The sequence below is a fragment of the Cyprinodon tularosa genome, unplaced genomic scaffold (assembly GCF_016077235.1).
Source record: "Cyprinodon tularosa strain WSP-4 unplaced genomic scaffold, ASM1607723v1 ctg598, whole genome shotgun sequence".
Classification (NCBI taxonomy): domain Eukaryota; kingdom Metazoa; phylum Chordata; class Actinopteri; order Cyprinodontiformes; family Cyprinodontidae; genus Cyprinodon; species Cyprinodon tularosa.
In genome coordinates this window covers 608,637-631,779 of record NW_024039338.1, presented here as the reverse complement: position 1 = coordinate 631,779, position 23,143 = coordinate 608,637, and the positions used below count along the sequence as shown (strand labels likewise).

The window sequence follows — 23,143 nt, the reverse complement described above, 5'->3', positions numbered from 1 at the left end:
CAACCAGCTCCACAGGCTTTCCTGTGTCCAGGAAAGAAACAGCCAGCCAGCCGAACTCTGGGCCAGCTTGATTGTCAGAGGATGTATGACAGAACATCCAGCCAGTCACTGTCAGAGAAACAGGACTACACTGAAAAACAGGCCAAGCTTCAACATCTGTAAACAATGGTGTTAATGGCAGCAGCACAGCTGATATTTCTCTCCAGAAAGGAGTCACAGCCAAACAGGAACAGACCAGATGAGGCTACTATGAGAAAAAGCAGAGAGAGCAGAACGTTAGAGATTTATTCAGAAATACGGCAGACAGGGAGAATAAAGATTAAATGATGAAAAGTTGTCCCTATGTCCTCTAGCATTCAAAGCCTATAGCAGCATAACTTTTAGGGTATATAAGCCTTATTATTATATACATTATTATTATATCATTATTATTATTTCAAATCCTGATTTTACTCTATGACTGCTTTGTTGATTACATTAATCTCTATAAATATGACTTAAGCTCTCATTCACATCCAGATTGTTTTTTGCACACAGGGTCATATTTAAACATTTTTGGTGTATATGTATTAGATTCATCATCTTTTGAGTTGGTAGGCTATTTACAGTTTTTCCAAGCTTTTTATTTACAGTTATAGTTAAGGATGTTCTTTTTTTGGATGGACAATCAAAATTAAAGGTCCTCCTAATGGTCAATCATTCTTGTGATATGTTTATTTAAGGCCGTCCTATGTGCTCGTCCCCAGAGGTGTCAAGTAATAAAGTACAAATATTTCATTACTGTACTTAAGTACACTTTTTAGGTATCTATACGTTACTCCATTACTTATTTTTCCTCCTACTTCTGACTTCTACTCATTACATTTGACACAAATATCTGTACTTTCTATTCCTTACATTTTAAAACAAACGTTACTCGTCACTCTTGGCTTCGGTTTAATGCAGAGGTCACTGATTAGAGGACCGCGTCCGGTGTTATGCCGAAAAGTGCATGCCTGCCGAAACATGCATCCCCAGTCGCGGGAGCGCGCTTCGCTCTGTACAGCTGCGACAATCGGCGAGGAAAACGGATTAAAATATGACCAATGGAGCTACTTGTTGTTATATTAATGATATAAAAACGTTTAAATATACCTCTTGTGGGAAAAAAATTGTGGTTATTTGGCAGATTAATTTACAAAAGTACGGCTGTTATGAACAACATTAAATCCAAAGATTTTGTCCGAGGTACGCCTGATTAATTTGTTGTAGTCTCTTGTTATTGACACACAACAATAAACGGGTATAGCCGACGTGAGTTTGGAAACTGCAAAGCTTTGGCTAAAGCGGAAAATTGAACGCGCATCAACACAGCCCAGTGTCACAGACCAGTGTGATGCATTCTCGAGCGTCAAATAGCTATGGTGCATTCAGGAGTATGGGACATCTCATACTTAATTCAATTCAGTTTATTTATATAGCGCCAAATTCACAACACATGTCATCTCAAGGCACTTTACAGTTCAACCAGATCAAATTGATACAAAGTTTTCTATCTAAGGAAAACCAGTTGATTGCATTGACTCATTGACTCAAATACAATCCCCCACACTAAGCATGCTTGTAGCGACAGTGGAGAGGAAAAACTCCCTTTTAACAGGAAGAAACCTCCAGCAGAACCAGGCTCAGTGTGAGCGGCCATCTGCCGAGGCCGACTGGGGTTCAAGGAGACAGAAGCAGAGATACAAAAAGCAGCTGTAAAAGGCTGCCCCGTCCAGGAAACACACAGCCAGGCAGACGAGCTCCAAGGCAGCTCCCATGCCAGAGGACGAAGAAAGCACATCCACTCAGTCACGGTCAGAGAAACAGGACCACACTGGAAAACAGGCCGATCTCCAACATCTATAAACAAGGGTGTTGATAGAAGCAGCACAGCTGATGTTTCTTTCCAGGATGACGTCACAGCCAAACAGGAACAGACGAGGCAAAGCTACTCTGAGGAAAAGCAGAGAGAGCAGAAGGTTAGAGATTGAACTAACAGATTCTGCAGAATAGGAGAACAGAGAGAGAATGAAGCAGAATGATGAAATGGGGGTCCCTATGTCCTCCAAAAGTCTAAGCCTATAGCAGCATAACTATAGAGATAGCTCAGGATAACCTGAGCCACTCTAACTATAAGCTTTATCAAAAAGGAAAGTTTTAAGCCTAGCCTTAAAAGTAGACAGGGTGTCTGCCTCACGGACTAAAACTGGTAGTTGGTTCCACAGGAGAGGAGCCTGATAACTAAAAGATCTGCCTCCCATTCTACTTTTAGAAATTCTAGGAACCACTAGTAAACCTGCAGATTGAGAGCGAAGTGCTCTGTTAGGAACATAAGGAACAATCAGATCTCTGATATAAGATGGAGCTTGGCCATTTAAGGCTTTATATGTGAGAAGGAGGATTTTAAATTCTATTCTTGATTTAACAGGAAGCCAATGAAGAGAAGCCAGGATAGGCGAGATATGATCTCTCTTTTTAATTTTCATTAGAACTCTGGCTGCAGCATTTTGGATCAGCTGAAGGCTTTTAACTACAGTTTGTGGACTTCCTGATAGTAAAGAATTACAATAGTCCAGCCTTGAAGTAACAAATGCATGGACTAGTTTCTCAGCATCACCCCTGGACAGGATATTTCTAATTTTTGCAATGTTCCTCAGATGAAAGAAGGAAATTCTATAAACCTCCTTGATATGGGACCTAAATGACAGGTCCTGATCAAAAACAACACCAAGATTTTTTACTTTATTATCTGAAATCAGTTTAATCCCATCCAAATGAAGTGACTGGCTAATCAGTTTCTTTTTCAGAGACTCTGGTCCAAAGACTATAACTTCTGTTTTGTCTGCATTCAGAAGCAGAAAGTTAAGAGTCATCCAGGTTTTTATGTCTTCAAGACATGCCTGTAATCTATGTAATGGGTTAGCTTCATCTGGATTTATAGACAGATATAGCTGGGTATCATCAGCATAACAGTGGAAATTAATCCCATGCTGTCTAATAATTCTACCAATTGGGAGCATGTATAAAGTAAAGAGAATTGGTCCTAGCACTGATCCCTGTGGTACTCCACAGGTAACCTTTGAGCGTGTTGAAGATCTATCATTAACATGAACAAACTGAATTCGATCAGATAGATAAGATTTAAACCAGTCTAGTGCTGTTCCTTTAATTCCAACAAAATATTCAAGTCTTTCTAAAAGAATATTATGGTCAACTGTATCAAATGCAGCACTAAGATCCAACAGGACGAGCACAGATACAAGTCCATTATCTGAGGCCATGAGAATATCATTAGTGACTTTCACCAGAGCTGTTTCAGTGCTATGATGAGCTCTAAAGCCAGACTGAAACTCTTCAAAAAGTTCATTATGGTGGAAGTGATCGCAAACTTGTTTGGCAACTACTTTCTCAAGAATTTTGGATAAGAAAGGAAGATTGGATATAGGTCTATAATTGACCAAGTCATCTGGGTCAAGAGACGGTTTCTTAAGCAGAGGTTTAATTACAGCAACCTTAAAAGCTTTAGGTACATATCCCTGTAACAGAGATAGATTAATCACATCTAAAATGGAGGAGGAGATCAAAGGGAATACCTCCTTAAATAACCTGGTTGGAACTGGATCTAACATACAAGTTGAAGGCTTAGATGAAGACAATAATTTTGCTAATTCAGAGAGTTCAACTGGAACAAAGCAGTCTAAACCCAGTTCAGATTCCATGACTACCTCAGGTACAATCGCGGATAGAGGAGTGCTTATGATCTTATTTTTAATAAGATCAATCTTATTTATAAAGAATCCCATAAAGTCATTGCTGCTAAGAGCAGGTGGAATGGACGGTTCAACAGAGCTATGGCTCTGGGTGAGTTTGGCAACTGTATTAAAAAGAAATCTAGGATTATTCTTATTCTCCTCTATTAATGAGGAGAAGTATGCTGCTCTTGCTTTACAAAGGGTCCTCTTATACAGCAGTAAACCATTTTTCCAGACTAGGAAGGACTCTCGCAGGCCTGTGGAGCGATATTTTCTCTCCAGTTTCCTAGCATTTTGCTTCAAAGTACGCAGCTCTGCATTAAACCAAGGAGCAAGCTTTCTATTTTTAACGGTTTTCATTTTCAAAGGAGCTGCGTTGTCTAAGGCAATACGCAGAGAACTAGCAACCCCATCAACAAAATCATCAACCTGTGAAGGGGAATAAGCTAAACTTTTGCACTCTGCAGCACTGCTCAGTGACACAGAGGAGAGAGAAAGTGAAGCAGATTCTTTAAAATTTATAACTGCACTATCTGATAAAGATCTACTAAAATTGAACCTTCTTTTGGGGGAGGAGAACTCTGTTAAAGTAATCCTGAAGGTTATTAGAAAGTGGTCAGAGAGGACAGGGTTGTGAGGAAATACTGTTATTTCTTCACATTCTATGCCGTATGTCAGCACAAGATCCAAAGTATGAAGATGAGAATGCGTGGGACTATTCACATTTTGAACAAAGCCAATAGTGTCTAAGATAGCATTAAAGGCTGCTCTTAAGCTATCGCCTTCAATACTTACAAGGAAAGAGACATAAACGGAACAGAACTTAACTCATACAATAATGTATCTATTCAGAAACATTGTGGGCTTTCTCACAATACTGAATGCTCTATAATTGTATTTCTGTTATTTATTTATTTTTTGAGTATGCACATCTGCTAGCTTTTTATTCTAAATTCTAAATCTATAATATTACAGCAGGAAATAATCAAAGTTTTTCAAAATCCAAATGAGGCTTCAGATCCTAAAGCGACAATTACGCTGTCATTGTTTTACAGGCAGAATTAGCATTTGCTGACCTTTAACTACTGATGGATATACAGGAATACAGTGTCAACTCATCTGAGATAGCACGGGATGCAATTTTCGGCAATTTCTATTTTTTTTATTAAAAAATTAAATGTATAACATGAATGCATGAACACCTCATTTTATTTCAGTGTTAAATTCTGTTTAAAATAACAGATCATTAAAAATGTCTCAGGACATTTACTGGTTGATGATTGTCTTTATTCAGACTGCACAGATTTTTAATTGGTTACCTGCTGGATTAATGTTTATAAGTAATTATTTCACGTCATGTGCGCCATTCAATGCAGAGCCATCTATATATAGTGGAAACTAGTGTAATTGGATGAGTCATAAAACGCAAACACTCATTGGTTAGCTAAAGGAATTCATCAGACGCAAGCAGGTGTTCTTCAAACTGCTAACGTGAATTGGCTATGCCATGCTACAATGTAGGATACAGAAAAAGATGTTGAAATGTCTGAAAGGTCGGACACAGGCGAGAGCGAATCAGGAGACGGACACCAACAAGACCTCCCTCATCTTTGGCCCTATCTCAGAGAATTTATAGAAATAGTTGTAAAATGGAGCTTTCTGTTCATATAGCGGCATCTGGCTGTTTTTTTAAAGGTTACTTTATACTTTTATACTTTAAGTAGTTTTTGGAGCACATACTTTTTCACTTTTAATTGAGTAAAGAGGTAAAGTTTATACTTCAACTTTTACCAGAGTGTTTTTAAACTGCAGTATCTATACTTCTACTTAAGTAACAAATGTGTACTTTTGACACCATTGTTTGTCCCCATTTTCACTGAGTCTGACATAGTGAAAAAAATGCAAATTTTCTTTTTGCAAGTAAGCTTGTATGAGCGATGTGAACAGGAACTGTAAAACCGAACGTGCACGAGGACAAATGGGCTCCTGCATACTCTTGCAGGTGTTTCATACACAGCGGGTACCGGGTTGTACATGTGCAATTTTTTTGGAAAGTGGAGTGGGAGGGTCTTTTCAAAAATTCCTGAATTTCGCATATCCTCCACCATTCCTTTAACTATTTGTACTCAGAAAAAACGTTCATGTAGTTATAAAGTTTCCAAGCTGAACTTACTTTGAGGTATGAACATCAGTCATTGTTGATTGTATCTCTAATTATTGTCTTCTTTTTTTTTTGCAGTGGTACTTCCAGCGATGAAATGTGCAACTTCTACATGATGTATTACATGGACAGCAAACATGCGAATCCCTTCATGAACTGTATGGAGACAGGCTCCAAAGAACTTTTTGAACATATTCCAGCAGAGGCAAATGTTCCCATTGCTGTCAGTCCAGGTCACATGCACGCCATGATGGGAATGGGAAACAATGCAGGTATGGAAATTTACCTCATCTACGGACCGTACTGTCTAATCCTTGGCTTAAACTATGAATTTAAGCTTTATTTTTTTTATCTGTAGTTTTCTAATGGCAATGCAATAAAATAAAATAAACTGTTTAGAACATATATTTACCGTTTTAAAAAATTTTAGTAGCTTTTTTACTAGCTTAGCTTTAATTTACCAGAAGCCCCTGATAGATGACATTCAGAGCCGTGATGCAGTTAAACTTTTCTCTTTGGAAGAAACTTTAGACAGTTAACTCGACTCTGTTATCTTCAAGTTTGGCTCCTACATGTCAGATTTACTTAACTGCTGTTCTAGTTGTGTTTTGCAAGGTGTAAGTTAATCTAAAAGCTTACAATACGGTGAAAGGTTCGATAGACAGCCGTTTTTGTTTTGTGAAGCTGGATTGCAGATGCCTGTATGAATAGCATTCTACCTTTTTAGAAATTTGGCTGATGATGTTGAGTGAGCTCTCTGATGTGTTGCAAAGATACAGATATGATGCCTGGATGATGTTCTCTGTATAGCCTTAATGTTATGGAAAGCTCCATGTTTACAAAGTGAATCTTTGGTGGTTCTATTCCTGAGAAGAGAAAACTCAGGACAAACTCTTTAAATAATATTTCATAATATATATGTATTAATCTACCATGAGACATGACAACAGATCTGGACAGAAATAGTAAACTTAGTCAGATCAGAGAAGTTGCTTAGGCTACGTTCACACTGCTGGCCTTAATGCTCAATTCCGATTTTTTTGTCAAATCGTTGCTGTTCACTTTTCCAAATATATGTGACTTCTATGTGATCTCTTATGTGAACTGCAATCATACATCTTAATTGTCCTGCTTGTGCTGTATAGGACGTAATGACGTCCCAAGCCGGCGTGCTCTGTGTTTACGGAAGTAAACATGGTTGATGGTGCTGGAGCACATCTAGTGATCTTTCCCAACCTTAGAAACACAATCTTTTCAAGACGGTAAAAACATAAATACTACTCTCCGCATCATCGTCCGCCATGGTTGTTGTTTTTCTTCCCACTTCTGCATAGCTAGTTGCAGAATAGTAACCTTTGTCGGATATTAATGACATTCAGACTAGGGATGGGGATCGAAAACCGGTTCTATCAAGGACCCGGTTCCACTTTTTTCAAAACCCGAAAATCAATAACGTTTGGCCTTATCGATACCACTATCGAGTCTGGTCGTTATTTTTCTTTTTCTCCCGGAGGTCCTGTAACATAATTGTGTCCCTTGAGTCGCGTCACAGCATTTAAATCTAATCAATCCAATCACTGCAGCATGTCCACCAATGTTTTGGAATGAAATTGTAAGCAAACAGATATTAAAATTAAAACTAGTGAAGTCTGGCAGTTAACTTCACTTGCGACTGGAGGATGGCTGAACGGACGAAAAGGTCTAAAGTCTGGCTTCATTTTACCAAGCTCAAAGATAAAGAAGAAGCGAAATGCATGTTATGTTGCAAAATCATCTCTTTTAAAGGGGGGAAACCACCTCAATGGCCAAGCACATTAGTATTGTGCATCAAATAAAGGCCAAATGCAGTACCTTCGACTGTCTCCGGGTTTAAAAGACTCCTCCTCCTCCTGCTGCTGCCACCGCACCACAGTCGGGCCCGTCTTAATCATCCACTCAGAGTACCGCTGGTAAGCGCGCACACAGACTTTGTAGCTTGTCCGGTCAGTTAAAAATAGTAATCGTGAAATCCGTGTTGTAATCGGCAGCATACAAACTAGTTAGCTTGAAAAGTAAATAAAGTTTCAGACGTGCTGCGTGATGATGTGTTTAGATTGGCTCAGTAAAACGACACTTAGGTTATCATGATGCGTTCAAGTGTAACGTAAAGAAAATGGAAATTGAGTTTTTGACGAGAAACATGAGTAATACAGTTGTATATTGCTCTATTTATTTTAGAAAATATAATTAAACTACTGATGCCAACATTTATTAAAAATTACATTTAATTTAAAATACAATTATTTATTTGCTAAATATTTTCCCAATCATAAAAACATGATGAAAAGTGACAGTAGACAATACATTAACCAACAATTGTGAAAATTTATATATTTTTTTAAACCAAAAGAAGACATTTCTTCAAATAATTTTTTCCCACTTCCTTTCTGTCTGTTAAAAACATATTGTCGCATCTTCTTTCCACCAAATAACAGAAAAGTATCGATAGTGGTATCGATAAAGACTCTGATCGATAAGAAGTATCGATAAAGGTATCGATATCAATAAATATTAACGATCCCCATCCCTAATTCAGACACATTGCATTTCAGACACAGGTTGCATTTTAAAATATCAGATTGGTATCGGATTCAGGACCCCATAGCCTTGAAAAAATTGGATACATTTTTTTCTGACTGTCCTGAAAAGATCAGATACAGGTCGCATATTGGCAAAAAAATCAGATTTGGGGTAACTTCAGGCTGTGTGTGAACGTAGCCTTAGAGTTACAGAAGGCAGCGCTTACCAACTGGGCTCACATATATCGTTGAAGTTGCCACGAGAACCATTTTATATAACTTCAGTGTGCCAGATCATCACATCGTTTGCAGATGAGGAGACATCCACGACTCCAGCGACTGTATGTGGCATCATTCTGCCACATACAGAATGATGATGATTTTTTATTCTAACTGTCCCAATTAGGTAAACTACTGAACAACAGGCAGGTAATATTAGGGTTTATTCATTCATTACTAAGAATAATCCTAACTCATATAAATTAATCCTCTTCAATTTAGTTCCTTTTAAAAGTGATTTTGCTGTGGTTTGTTGATGCTTCTGCTGCTTCGTTGTTCTAAGTTTTGGTAAAGCAACAATCCTTACTGATGGTTCAACTTTTTTGCATTAACAATATGCTTAAAGCAGTAACAAACTAAAACTTGGCTTTTTTTTCTTGTTTTCTTTTTCCCCCCAAATATTTCACAATCACTTACTGACCCTTTTTCCATGTGTGTTTAGTAGCTTTTCTTCCTGGCTAAGTTTACAAGGGGTGAAAGCAAAATGTTTGAAATGATGACAGCAGATGAGAGATGCGTTTCAGTAAGGAGGACCAACCCTGACATAATTAAATATTAAAAGCAGAAATATGTATCTAGTATAAAGTTCCTATATTTATTGGTCAGCAAAAAGCAGTCAAGTATCTCACTAATTGCACTGCCTGCTGCCAAACAATACTAATCTGCTGCTGCTCTCCAATGTAGAACAGGATGGGAGGTAGCCATTGCTTTTAGCTCTTCTATAGCCAGGCAGCCACCAGCAGCTACTGACCAATAGGAGACAAGCACGTCCCCTCTGTTTTTACTGTTCCTGCTGCACAGGGAGGAAAAACAGGCAATGGAAAAAGCTAATTACAGAAAAATGTGAGGCAGAACGGGATACTGTAAAGAAAAAAAAAGGAGAGGAGGAAATTTAAAAGGCTTATGTAAGGAAAAGGAAAAACAAAATATATACATTTCTTGATAAAAACGGAAAATGTATACAATGTATATATTTCTGCTTTTATTTTTTGATTATGTCTATTTTGATTCTCCATAGTGCTTAACTGGGACATTAACTCATTTCAAAGTGATTAGTGAATATTTTTATGGTTTATTTTGTATGAATATGGTAAACTGAAGTGAGCCCATTTCAGGTTGTAAAGATAGCGTGTGAATAGAACATGGAATAAAAGCCAAGAAATAGATTTTCCAGGTAATCATTATCTGCTTCGGCTAATGTACTTTGAAACCCTGTGCAGAAAGGAAGCAGCTGTTGCTATAGTTTCACATTATAGCTGCAAATATCAGCTATTACATTGTTTTTTCCAAGCCTATAACATTCTATAGTGGTTTATTTGATGATATGATCTTTTACCGCACTAAAGTCTTAAGTCTGCATTTTACTCACTTTCTCATTATGATTGTGAAGTTTTGTGGACTGTGTGTGTCTATCTGGGTGACTGGCCCTTTGAAAATGAAAAATAGCATAAATCAAAGCTAAAGACGGGATTAGTTATTAGCTGAAATTTCATTTTACGAAAGGTTGATCTTTTTTGACGAGTTTAGAAGTTGGGAATTTTATGACATAATTGATTTGCATGTTGTTATCTTTGCAAAAATAGCATCAGTATTGTTTTTTCTTATCTCTTTTTTGCTGCAAAACTACATTTTTCTTTTTTTTCCTTTTCTTTCTTGATCCATCAAGATGACAAGCAGCTTTTAACAAACAGAGAGATTACAGATCTGGATCAGGGTAAGTTCAATCAAATATTAAGCTGTAGCTATGAGAAAACATAATGAGATAATAATAATTAAAATTGGGAGAAAAATGTGGGGTTAATACAAACTGATCATCCGTTCATCATCTGTTACAAAAATGTCCAACTGCATGTTTTCTAATTCTAAGCAGCCTCAATATTCACATCATTTAGAAACATTCTTTAATCTGCAGAGAGAGAACTAGTTATGGTTTGCAGTAGGGCTGAAACAACTGAACAGATTAATCAGATTGTTCATGATTGAAGCCCCTGTCACACCTTGACGATTCAGACCAGCGTATGCCTTTCGTATGAAAAATCTGGCAGAAACTTTGGCATACTTTGGATAAGTTACGGGTACGTTTTGTATAAGTTATGAGCACGCTGAAACACGCTGGTACATATCGACATACGGGGAGTATGCAAGCATAAGTTTGAGCATGCTTAAAATTTCCCGACGTATGCCATACGTGGGCCATAAGTTACAGGTAAGTTATCTGATCGACATACCTTAAGTGTAAATTACTCATCAGTCGTGGCGTCTAGCTTAGCCTAAACCTATGAGTAACATGTACATAAATTCTGCGTAATTTATCAAGAACTTCTCTCCAATGCATATCAAGGTATCTGACGTGTTCCAGACGAGCGCTGAACGTGTTTCTAACTTCCAGCTACTGTTTAACGGCGTATTTGCAGCGTTTTGGTATAAAGGGGGTCCACAGGAGGAAACCGTCAGTTCTCCTCCAGACTTCATCCCCATCATAGGGTGAGCTAGAAGGTGAGAGTGATGGATCCTCTCTGCGTTCACGCCCACCACCCACAAACTTCCTAGCATCTGCTGCGACTGCAAACCTGCTTTCTTTTTCTTTTTTTTGTTTTCTTTTTTGTCTATTTTTGGGGGCAGGCGGTAAACAGCAGCTAGGTTAATACCACAATCAAAGGCATCTTTTTATGCAGACCGGGTGCCTCCGGACGTATCGCTGGCCCTTCTGGAGCAGCGTTGTAACTGAGGGGCGTAGCTTTAACTGGCGTATTCCAGCGTTTTAGGAGATTTTGGGAAGTCGGGCATACGCTGTCTAAATCGGCAAGGTGTGACAGGCCCTAATCGAATAATGAAATAACTGTAACTGAGTCTCTGTGTAGACTGTGTAACTTTAGCCACTAGGGGGGGTTGATCTGTAACTTCCAGGTTTAGTTCCTCAAAAAGCAACTAGCAACACTTCATTGGTGTAAAATGAAACAGTCTGTGTTTGCAAATCTGATAGAAATCACTTTAGACCAGCAGATGGAGAAGTCATGCAGTTACTTCTAAAAAGACCAAATTATCCCTTTAGGTTTAATCCTACATCAGAGAAGTTCCAATTATTCATTTAGCTACAAAACTGACAATCTCAACTAAAGTTTGTTGTAGAATTGATACTCACCAAACTGCTTTATATTAGGTCAATACGATCTTATATTACACCCATGGACAGAATTGGTTGTACCCATTTGTTTAATTTAAAAAAACCCACCGTGGTCCCAGATATGTATTTTGTTACAAAGAAATTATAAATAAAGTATTCAGAAATTATAAATAAGAATTCTATGAATATGAACAAATAAAAGTCAGAAATTGCTTTTAAAACATACCTTAGCAGAATAATTAAAAAATAATAATAATGAACCAGGCCTGGATTAAATGAACTTAATATTTGATTGTCCAACATTAAGGGTCAATCACTGCAATTAATCAATTCCTGCAACAGACTTCTGCTGCTCTCAGCTCGTGTTTTGTTTCCAGTCTTCATCAGCAAACTGCTTCAGTTGTCCAAGGTTTGAAGGCTGCCTTTTCGAGCTGGCCTGTTTCAGCTCCTTCCAGGATTCCTCAATAGGATTTAGGTCACAGCTAAATTACGTGTGGACAAGCCACATCGTTTTTCTAGCTGTGTGTTCTGGTCATTATCCTGTCAAAGACCCATGACCTGCAGCTGAGACCAAGCTTTCTGACTCTGGTCAGCAAATTTCTCTCTGGAGTCGGTCAACATAGAGCTGATGTGTCTTGACAAAAAGCTCATTTTTGTCTCATCTAACTATGGAACAGAAGCTTTGTGGCTTGTCAACACGTAGTGTGGCAAATTCCAGATTGGCTTCAGAAATAGTGTCTTCCTTTGTTGTCTCCCATTCAAACCATGCCTACGATTTTTTTTAAATCTCTCTAACAAAATGCTTTTTACATGGTATAGTTTGTTGCAGAAGGAGTCATTTTATTAAAACGTATTACTCATTGATATGCAGGAGTCCCTGCCAATTTATTGTGGATTCTAACTTTAACGTAATCGTTTTCTCTGCCAATGAGGTTCCTTCTGTAGAGTTTCCACGTCACAACTTTTAAACTGAGAAGCTTGGTAGCAAACAAGGGGAAAGTTGCGATGCTCTCATTGCATATACAGCAAAGCAGCCTAAATGGGTATAAATGGGGGAAGGCGAAAGCATTTAAAGGCAAGAATGACCAAAGGCTGAACAAAACCTGTTTAAATCTCTGACCAGCCGATGTAGATTGTTTGCAGGACTAAATCTGGACTCTGAACTGCCTGTAGTCCTTCTAGACAGGTGTCTTTTCATTACTTTCATTACAAGATGTGCGCTTTATTACCTGCACGGAGCACCACCCCTAATGGGAGATTAGGGGTGGTGCTTACAGTTTAAACTAAACTGTTCTCTTCACTCATGGTTTAAAACTGCAGAATCAGTTACAGCACCTTTAAGTCCCTCTGGTCCATGTTGAGTGTGGTACACACCATGCTTCCAATCTGCACTGTCACCTCCTCTAGTGCCATATGTAGGCCCACTGACTGATTAGAAGAGAATTGGTGAACACGCCTTAATTTAACATTTCTCTTAGATTAAATTAATTTATAGGGCTACCATCATTCTTGTCCAGGCCTGTTTCAGACTTTATTTTTTAAATAATTTTTATTATTATATTTTAAACATAGATGAAGAGCAAGTTCTGACCTTATGTATTGTCATAGATTTAAGATTTAAATTAAGGTAGCGTTTGGGTCAAAGGTTATGCAGTGTTGCTACTAAAAACACTTTCTGCTGTCTAATTATTAATCTATTTATATTTTTAAAAATCAGAGGTTAATTAATTAGGAAATTAAGCTTTAGTTGCACCTTTAGCTTACTTTAAGGACAGATATGACTTCTGTAGTTTGTTTAATATACCATCAAACAATAAGCCAAACTGCGTTTATGATTGAATAGATACTCTCAATTAAAACAAGAGAGTAATTTAAATATTAATGTACACATCTGAAAGGATATATGACCATACAAAATCAAAGGCTGGCTATGCTGTATAGCTGTGTGCTAAGCTAGCTCTAAAAGTTATAGAAAAAATAAACTCTTAAAAAAAAAAAAGATGATTTAATTTTTAAAAAACAATTATCTTTTTCTAACCCTTAAAAAAGCATAATGCGTTCTTGGAATATAAGAAAAATACAAGCAAAGTATTATGCTTTTCCTTAATGTTGAAAGTTCTCCCAAATGTGTGTCTGTGTCTCTAAAAATTTGCTATGGTTTCAGATTATCATTTGGAGCACGTGTCGGATTGGCCACAGAGTCCTCTTCAGCTCGGACAGGTGTCAGGACTCGCCCTCGACTCTGATTCCAATCTAGTCATTTTTCACAGAGGTGACCACCACTGGGGTGCAGAGTATGTCTTTCTTTCTATTGATTTTCCTTTTTAATCTTATTTAGATGCTTTAATAAATAGAATTTTTTAACTAAATTGCTATTGACTATTAGTTAGTCTTAGACCTCAACATAGACATCGGTTTTATGTGCAGGTTTTGCACAATTTACAATTCAATTCAGTTTATTTCTATAGCACCAATTCACAACACAAGTCATCTCAAGGCACTTTACAGTTCAACCAGATCATACAGTCACATTGATTAAAAGTTTTCTATGTAAGGAAAACCAGTTGATTGCATCGACTCATTGACTCTTCAGCAATCCCTCACACTAAGCATGCTTGTAGCGACAGTGGAGAGGAAAAACTCCCTTTTAACAGAAAGAAACCTCCAGCTGAACCAGGCTCAGTGTGAGCGGCCATCTGCTGAGGCCGACTGGGGTTCAAGGAGACAGAAACAGAAATACAAAAGCAGCTGTAAAAGGCGGATTCGGCTTAACTGTACTTTCCTCATTAAGCCCCTCCCAAAGATACCTTAGTAGAATGTTAAAACGGCTTTTTAGTCCTCGCTGGTTTTACAAATAATTGACTTTCTTTAGGAAAATAATTTTGTTGCAGATAAGCATAACGCCCTTTTGGAATCAAAGTGCTAAGAAGTGCTGACAAAAATCTGTCTAGAGTATGCAGGCCAGTTAGTTATACATCAGCTTGTAAATATTGAATGTCCATTCATTCTGGCTTTAACATGTATATAAATGAACTCTTTATCAGACGATATTGTCCCAAAAGTTAGAAAATTTCTATTTAAAAAAAAATCCTATTTTAAAACCTGGGGGTTGGGGTTTTCGTTATTTTATGCAGGCATGTTAGTTATACATCAGCTGGAGCTGGAAGCCTTCTACACCAAACCAAGCTTCTGCCGCCCTGGCGTCCTCTTCCACAACATCTTCGTCCCCGCTTTCCTCCTCTAAATAAAAAATGGATGACGGAGGAGACTCATCCACGACCTCCGACACTAAACTCTCCTCCTCTTGCATGTTTCCTCTGTCCATAGCGTTCCTTGACAGCGTCGTTTTTCAGTCACCAATTTAGTGCTACTTGGTCCCAATGGAATTTCCCATTGGGAACCTGCTAGCACTAAGTTGCTAATTGTTTAGCAAGATGCTTCCGACAAACCGGCCACAACCAAACATGCTTGCGAACCTTCTGCCACAACAATCCTGCCCCCTTGACAATCGACCAATCACATTCACTTTATTCACAAGTGTAAAGTCATGCACCACTCGGGAGAATTCGGAACCGCAACAGTTGAAACAACCGCTTCCCTACGACTCTAATGGGGTTTTTTTTGTTGTTGCTACTGGTGCCTTTTTTAATCAAACAGCATCTCTGTTGTTCATTAAATAAGTATTGCTAAAATGTTAGTCATTGCCTGTAGATGAGTCATTAGCTGCACTTCAAAAGAAAACTTTATCCCTCTAAATACTGCTGTTATTTATCAGATTTTAAGCCTCCTACACATTTTCTTCTGACTCAGTCTTAAGTTTTGTCATTAAAAACAAAAATAGTTCTATGCATATTTTAAGTCAGAGCAATCCAAATAAGGGTTATCCCACAAAGCCCTATGCTGGATGCAAAATATTTTTATTAACCAAAACCTCTCAGTTAGCGTTTACTTCTATTTTATTAGCAGCACAGCATTATATCATAGATACTGTAATATTAGCATTGTGTTATAAAAAAGCTTTTATGTAAAAGGTTGTATTTAGGCTGAAATCTTGCCAATCCCTTGTCTCATTTCTTGTCTTGCTCACTAAATGTTGATCCTTTTGTGTTTGTTTAGTTCTTTCAACAGCCAGGCTCGATACCAGCAGAGGTTCTTGGGGCCCATCCAGCAGTCGGCCATTTTGGTTGTGGACCCCGCCAATGGCAGAATTCTAAAAGCCTCTGGCCGAAACATGTAAGATGTATATTGTTATACACAAGGCTGGCTGTTGTAAACTGTCTGTAGACCGAAACAAGATATGCGACAAGCAATGCTTCTCTGTACCTCCAATCCAGTTACAAATCCTTCTTCAACCCCACCCCTCCCCTATCCCCCTCTCTTTGCACCAGTCACATATTTGGATTAAATGATGCTCAGCCAATTAGCATCAACTTGATGTTTGGCAAAGAATTAAGCAACGTGTTACTTTTTAATGCTGTTAGACTTTAACTTTTATATAATAATAATTTAACTTTATTGATCTCACATTGGAGAGATTTACCTCTGCATTTAACCCATCCCCTTGGGGAGCAGTGTGGGGTTAAGGTTCTTGACAGAGAGCCAGAGTGGCAGTCTGTGGGAGTGGGGCTCGAACTCAGAACCTCAGGATTCCAAGCTCTATGCCCTAACCACTAAGCCTGACGTAGTCCTACTCAAATCTAGTCAGAATATGAGTCTGATACTGCTCCATAGAGCTGTGATTATGGGGCGTGTTTCAAACAGACCAGGGGAAAAAAATGCCTCTGCACTCAATTGGATAGACCTACAACCAATAAGAGCAACGGAGTGCGTGACGTATGTTAAGCGACCAAGGGAGCCAGCTGGTAAATTAAACTTTTGCCGAATCGTAGGAAGGACGCCAAAAACATCTTTCTTTTCAACAAATGCCTTGATCGCGTTTCTCTGTTCCTCTTTTAAAATTAATTTGCTGTCGATATCTTCTAGAACAGACCTAATAGCAGAATCTACTCACCTCAACTCTCCAGCGGCAGACATTGTTGTTGTCTCCCAAGCGCGCTTTGGTGACGTGGTTGATTACAATACTGTTGATCATCCGTCCATCATCGTATAAAGCCCGCCCTGACAATTTGATTGGCCCGACCAGATATTGGGCGAGCATATTCGCGCTACTATTGAGCAATGCCAGACCGAACTTCCCGACCTCAAACATTGTGGGCGGGACTAAGTTCGGAATGGCACCCAGGCTACTAACCACTAGGCCGCCACTAATTTCATAACATTTCCGTTTCTTAAAGTGCAGCAGTGATCAAATGTAAACAGTGTGGGGGGAAAAATGTAGTGCAAAAAAAAAAAAACGCATTGATGTGGAAGTTCAGAGCATTAAATATGTATGATGCAAATATACAGAATTTTTGGATTGGTGTTTTCAGTGTTATGGCGAGTCAGTTACATGATTACAAGTTTTCACAACAGTTCAGCTGTATGATGGCAATGGGGAAGAAGCTGTTGCTGTATCTGCTGGTCGTGCATTGAATACTGTGAAGCCTCTTCCCAGAGGGCCATTTTTCTCTAATGCTACACTGCTCTATTAATTTTGTTTTCCGCTGAAAATATCGGGTTTACGCCTGTTTTTCAAACATGGTTCGACCCGCTCACAATCAGCATTTGGCTCCCTTCCCACTGGCAAAAAAAGCTGTAAAGCAACGTGGCCTCTGTCCCCCCGCAGCTGCGTGTCTGGTTACACCGTCATGCTCTGTTAGTGTTGATGATGTCACCAGTGTGACAGAAATCAGGAAAGTAGACAATGAAGAGCAACACGTAAGGAAGCCAGGGCATAGTGTGCTGTATTGTTTCACTGTTTTATGTATCTGAATCCTTCCCACCAGTGCTGCTCCATGTTTATCAAATGTAAACAGGGTTGTTTTGGCTTGTTAGGTCAGACAGGTCTGGTGCGGTGTGTTGACATCTGTACATTGCGTTCAATGGTCTGACCTGGGTCTGATGTTCCCGCAGCATACTGATCGGAACTGAGGCGATTTTAACACGCCTTGTTTTTGTTTAAAAAACATGCAAATTGAACCAGAAAAATGCCTCCACCCCTTTGGAATGGGGGTCGTTTTGCTTCTTTGTTAGTCTGCAGTACCCCATACCTGTCTAGGTCTCTGAAAGGGCGGTCGTTAAGAGAATTGCTGGCCTGGCTGAATAGGCAAGGTTTTCTGCTCGCCTGTAAAGGGGTTGGAGTTGCAATGATAGTGGGAAGGGATCAACTAAATTGCTGCATTGTAGGTTTTTGAAAGCTGGAACCTGAGTTCACCCCCTCTGTTTAAGGTTGGTTTTTCTTTCTTAACATAAATGACTTCCTTCCTTCCTCTCAAACCACCTATTTTCTTTGTCCAAAATGTGAACATTCTGGTCCTTAAAGATTGTCCTTTGTCCATAGGGTGTAGACCTTTAGTTTTTAACATCACTATTTAGTTGTTCTTTGTATCTAAAATAATAGATTATGTCTTATCGCTCCTTTGATGGTTATTATTGTTGGGTTTAAAGTCCTTAAAAGTTGGCCTTTTGATCATCCATTTTCTGACGTTGCAGGTTCTACTTGCCTCATGGAATAACAACAGACAAGGACAATAACTACTGGGTGACAGATGTGGCTCTGCATCAGGTGAGCTGCTGTTTGCGTTTGCGCTCTTTTGCTTTTTCACAAACCTAGCATTTATAGTAGCATCAAACTATAATAGAATGAAATACTTTTTTGGTCAAATCACCATTTCTATCGTGAATTTACTAACATATTTTTTTCTAATCACTTTATGTTGCGTAATGCATGTTATATAATGGTTATAAATTTTTGTAGTTGCTTTTGTGTTTTTAGAAAGCAATATTTCTACAAGTCTGGGGTAGTTAAGTAAAAAGCAACACAAGAAGTGCCTCACAGACTTTAAGAATATTTTGCCCTTCTTTTTCTTAACATTTTTTTCTAGACATAAACTCTCAGTTCATTTTGTTTGCCTTCCATGTGCAAACCAATAGAAAAGAGTTAAATACGTGTCAAGCAAGTGTCTGGCTTGAAGTAGAAGAGCTTCCTCATAGTTGATGCTTTTCTGATCACCTGGAAATCCTCCTGCGCTTAGGAAATAGGCACCACCGGGTCTGCAATAGTCTTAATTTTGATGCCATTTCTGTGCTATTTCTATTCCAATTCCCGCTAGTGAGCTGCTCAGTGATTGGCAGTTACCGGCAACTGAACAGCTACTGCTAGCAAAGAGATGACCGGGCTAGTTACTGAGAGGGAAAGAACTGACCTGCGTTAGCTTTGGAAAGGCTGGTGACTAGAATGCGTTGGTCGTCACTCACTGCATAGTCATTAATATGCAGATGCCTCATTGGACACTGTCGGCAACAAGCCTAGAGGGCGGCCATCTTGGATCAGACCACAGTACAGACAGCTACTGTCCGAATGAATTGGAGGCAGCTCACTACCCCTTAAAAAGTGACGGGCTTTATTAGGGGTGTAAATCACACCCATCAGTATCGATTTCCTGACCCAACGATTCGATTATTTTCGATACTCAAGAATACATCATCTTCTTTTTCCTCCGCCTCTTCTTTCACCTCCGCTATCTCCGCCATGTCCGTCTTGCCTACTGTTTACGCCACTGTGTGTGCATGCGGAAAGTGGGTAGTGGCTAAAGGAAGCGAGGTAGGAGGGCAAAATAGGTTTAGCGCCACCGCAGCTCGGGGGTCAGAATTACGTCCAGAAGCAAGTGGAAAAAATAGATCGGAGGAAATAATAAATAAATTTATCGATACTTGCAGACGTGTCGATGCTTGTTGTATCGTCGGTTGTTGGATCAATGCATCGATACAAAACGATTGATATTTACACCCCTAGGCTTTATGCAAAACATGTGTAACAATAGTAAAAGACAAAGTTGACAGGAGAGGCTTGTTTGTAAATGTACTGGATAGACCCAAGTTTTAATATTTCTCTGAGATTAACCGAAACCAGCGGATTAAAGGAACTGCTAACAGAACAAAATATCTTCCAGCACTTATTGCTGGACTTCACTAAAAGAAGAGCTATATCACAGTATTACCTAGATCCAACACCATTAGCAGAAGCTAACATGAAAACCCAAATCTGAAGCTAATGATCGGCTGTTTAAATGGACAGTGAGACATAGTTTAGTTGTTTAAACGCATCGTTCTAAAGTGTATCTGAGAAAATTCAATTCAGTTTATTTATATAGCGCCAATTCACAACACGTCACCTCAGGGTACTTTACAGTTCACCAGATCATACAGTCAAGTTCATTCAAAGTTTTCTATCTAGGCAAGTTGATTACATCGACTCAGTGACTCGAAGGCAATCCTTCACACCAAGCATCCTTATAGCGACAGTGGAGAGGAAAAACTCCCTTTTAACTGGAAGAAACCTCCAGCAGAACCAGGCTCAGTGTGAACGACCACCTGCCGAGGCCGACTGGGGTTCAAGGAGACAGAAGCAGACATAGAAAAAGAAGCAGACACGAAAGGAAACTGTAAAAGGCGGCCCACTCTAGGAAACACACAGCCAGGCAGAGGATCTCCGAGCCAGCTCCCATGTCAGAGGATGTAGAGAGCACATCCAGTTAGTCACAGTCAGAGAAAAAGGACTACATTGAAAAAAAGGCAGATCTCTAACATCTAGAAACAAAGGTGTTGATGGCAGCAGCACAGCTGATATTTCTCTCCAGGATGGAGTCACAGCCAAACAGGAACAGATCCAGACATGTGAAAGAGGCTTATTCGGGCAAATGACTCTTTTTCAACGTCTTGAAGCTACAATAATGACGAAACTAGTTTCATAAAAGTATTGACTCATAGGAGCAGGATACCGTATTTTCACGACTATAAGGCGCACTTAAACGTCTTTTTTTTCCCTCAAAATGTGCGGTGCGCCCTATGGTGCGGTGCGCCTTATGTGTGTTGTAACTGCGACTTTTGAGACCACCTCATTGAGGAGATGATGAAAGAGTGGCTGAATGTAAGGAGACCAGGTGTTTTTTTTCCACCCCTCACCATCGCTGTTAATATGTAACTCCATGCGTGCCCATCTCACAGCTGATGTGAAAAACATGGGAAAACAAATTAACGCTGCTCGACATCGGTGTGAACCGGACCCAGCAGGTGCAGCAGAAGCAGCGAGTTTACATGCAAAGTCAATGGTTGACGCGCATATAGGTGCAGCAAAAGGTCCCGCAGCGCATTTTGGTGCAGCACGTCGGGAGCGTTTAAGCATCTGAAGCGCCGCGCTTCTGCTGCTCGAGATGGAAAAATTGAAGTTTTGCTGCTGGACGCGCCGCATCAACCAATCAGAGAAGCTGATCTGGGAGCTGCCAGCGAGACAGACAGCGCTCTGATGACATATGATATTAACGCAAATGGAAAAGGCTGGATGGATGCGTGGCTGAGGCAGGTGTATGTGAGAAGACTAGGTGGTTTTTTCCACGCATCACCATCGCTGCGTGCCCATCTCACAGCCGATGTGAAAAAAAGGTGAATCAAATGAACGCTGTGCTCGCCGTTATCCCGGGGGTCTGACAAAGGAACTTCAACCGCTCGACATCGGTGTGAAGCAGCCGTTCGAAGTAAGGCTGCGAGCGGCGTGGGAGCGATGGATGACCGACGGAGACCACAGTTTCAGGATAAGAAGGCAGCGCCGGGCAGATTACGCCACAGTTTGCGGATGGATTGTAGATGCTTGGACTAAAGTGTCTGCTGGCTCTGTTGTTCAAGCTTTCGCAAAAGCCGGCATTATTTCTGAGGAGCCGCGCTGCACGGAAAGTGACTGACAGCGAAGAAGGGGAAACTGGCATGTCTGATTTAGCGCAGCTGTTTTATTCAGAAACAGAGGATGATGACTTTGATGGGTTTGATTAATACTTTGTAATAAATACATGAATAAAGCACAATCATACTCAGTTTTGCTCCCGCTGTATTTTTCTCCCTGAAAACTTAATTCAACAGCATCCCCGGCGCGTCTCCTCCTCTTCATCGCGGTGGCTGGCAGGTGTTTTTTCATCTAAATAATCTAAATCTTGCAGCTATATTTGCTGTGATCAGTGGGAATAAAGTAGTTTTAATATGTTTTTAAGTGAGAAAGTCCACCTGAAAACTTAATAATTGCAGTCAGTTCATCCAGATTATCTATTTCTGTCGAAGGCGCTCAGACCCCCACATACCAGCGGTGCGCTGACAGCAGAAATCTCTTCATCAGCAGCCTGTAGGCTGGGCAGCCTGGGGTTCACCGCGGCTGCTGGCAGGTGTTTTTCATCTAAATAATTTTAGCTGCAGGCACCAGGATACCGGCAATAAAAGCGAACATATTCCGTCAGCAGGTTTCAGGATTTTAAGTTAATTTAGGAGTGACCACAGCGCTGTGTCATCTGCGATGTCTCTGTCTCACGGCCAGCTGCCAGGTTTGATTAATACTTTGTAATAAATACATGAATAAAGCACAATCATACTCAGTTTTGCCCCCGCTGTATTTTTAAATACGCAGTAGAGGTATTTAAAGGTAGTAGAGGACTTGTACCTGTATATAAAAAACGCGCCCTATAGTCCGGTGCGCCTTATGTGTGTGTTAAATACAGAAATGGGACACATAACTGAGAGTGCGCCTTTTAGTCCGGTGCGCCTTATGGTCGTGAAAATACGGTACAAAGGCACTTCATCCTTAGATGTATAAAAATAATTAAGAACAGATGTGTCTTATTAAAGTGGCTCTCTTCACTTTTGCCATCTTTGTTGTTCTTCAGGTGTTAAAAGTGAGCAGTGATGGCAGAGACAGAACCCTGCTGGTCCTGGGTGAGGCGTTCATGCCTGGCAGTGACACCCACCACTTCTGCAAACCAACTGATGTTGCAGTCGACCCTGAAACTGGGAACATCTTTGTGTCCGATGGCTACTGCAATGCCAGGATACTGAAGTTCACTGCTGATGGCACATACTTGTCTCAGTGGGGTGCAGGTACCAGCTCACTTCACAAATTCTATAAAAATATAGCAAATATAGAGTTGAGTTGCTTTATACAGTAGACGAACGGGTCCACCCCTTTGGAATGGGGGTCAACCCCCATTCCAAGGCTGTGTAGGGTAATGTATAAAGCAACTCAACGCTATTCCGTACATTTGAATTAAAAAGCTTCCTGGATGGGTCTTCAAACTTGGAAACCAAGTCCAGTGGATTGTTTATTAGCTTTTTT

The 23,143-nt window shown here is 39.7% G+C and overlaps 1 protein-coding gene across 2 annotated transcripts in view; it reads left to right on the top strand.

The window, feature by feature from the left end:
- The window catches only part of pam (peptidylglycine alpha-amidating monooxygenase), a 66,859-nt gene that overhangs the window by 34,275 nt on the left and 9,441 nt on the right, over positions 1-23,143 (top strand). For both annotated transcript variants that reach the window (XM_038306942.1, XM_038306941.1), the window contains 6 exons: positions 6,013-6,206; positions 10,438-10,485; positions 14,060-14,189; positions 16,012-16,128; positions 18,487-18,559; positions 22,698-22,908. In XM_038306942.1, coding sequence (XP_038162870.1) covers positions 6,013-6,206; positions 10,438-10,485; positions 14,060-14,189; positions 16,012-16,128; positions 18,487-18,559; positions 22,698-22,908 — 773 coding nt within the window. The remainder of the gene's footprint in view (positions 1-6,012; positions 6,207-10,437; positions 10,486-14,059; positions 14,190-16,011; positions 16,129-18,486; positions 18,560-22,697; positions 22,909-23,143) is intronic.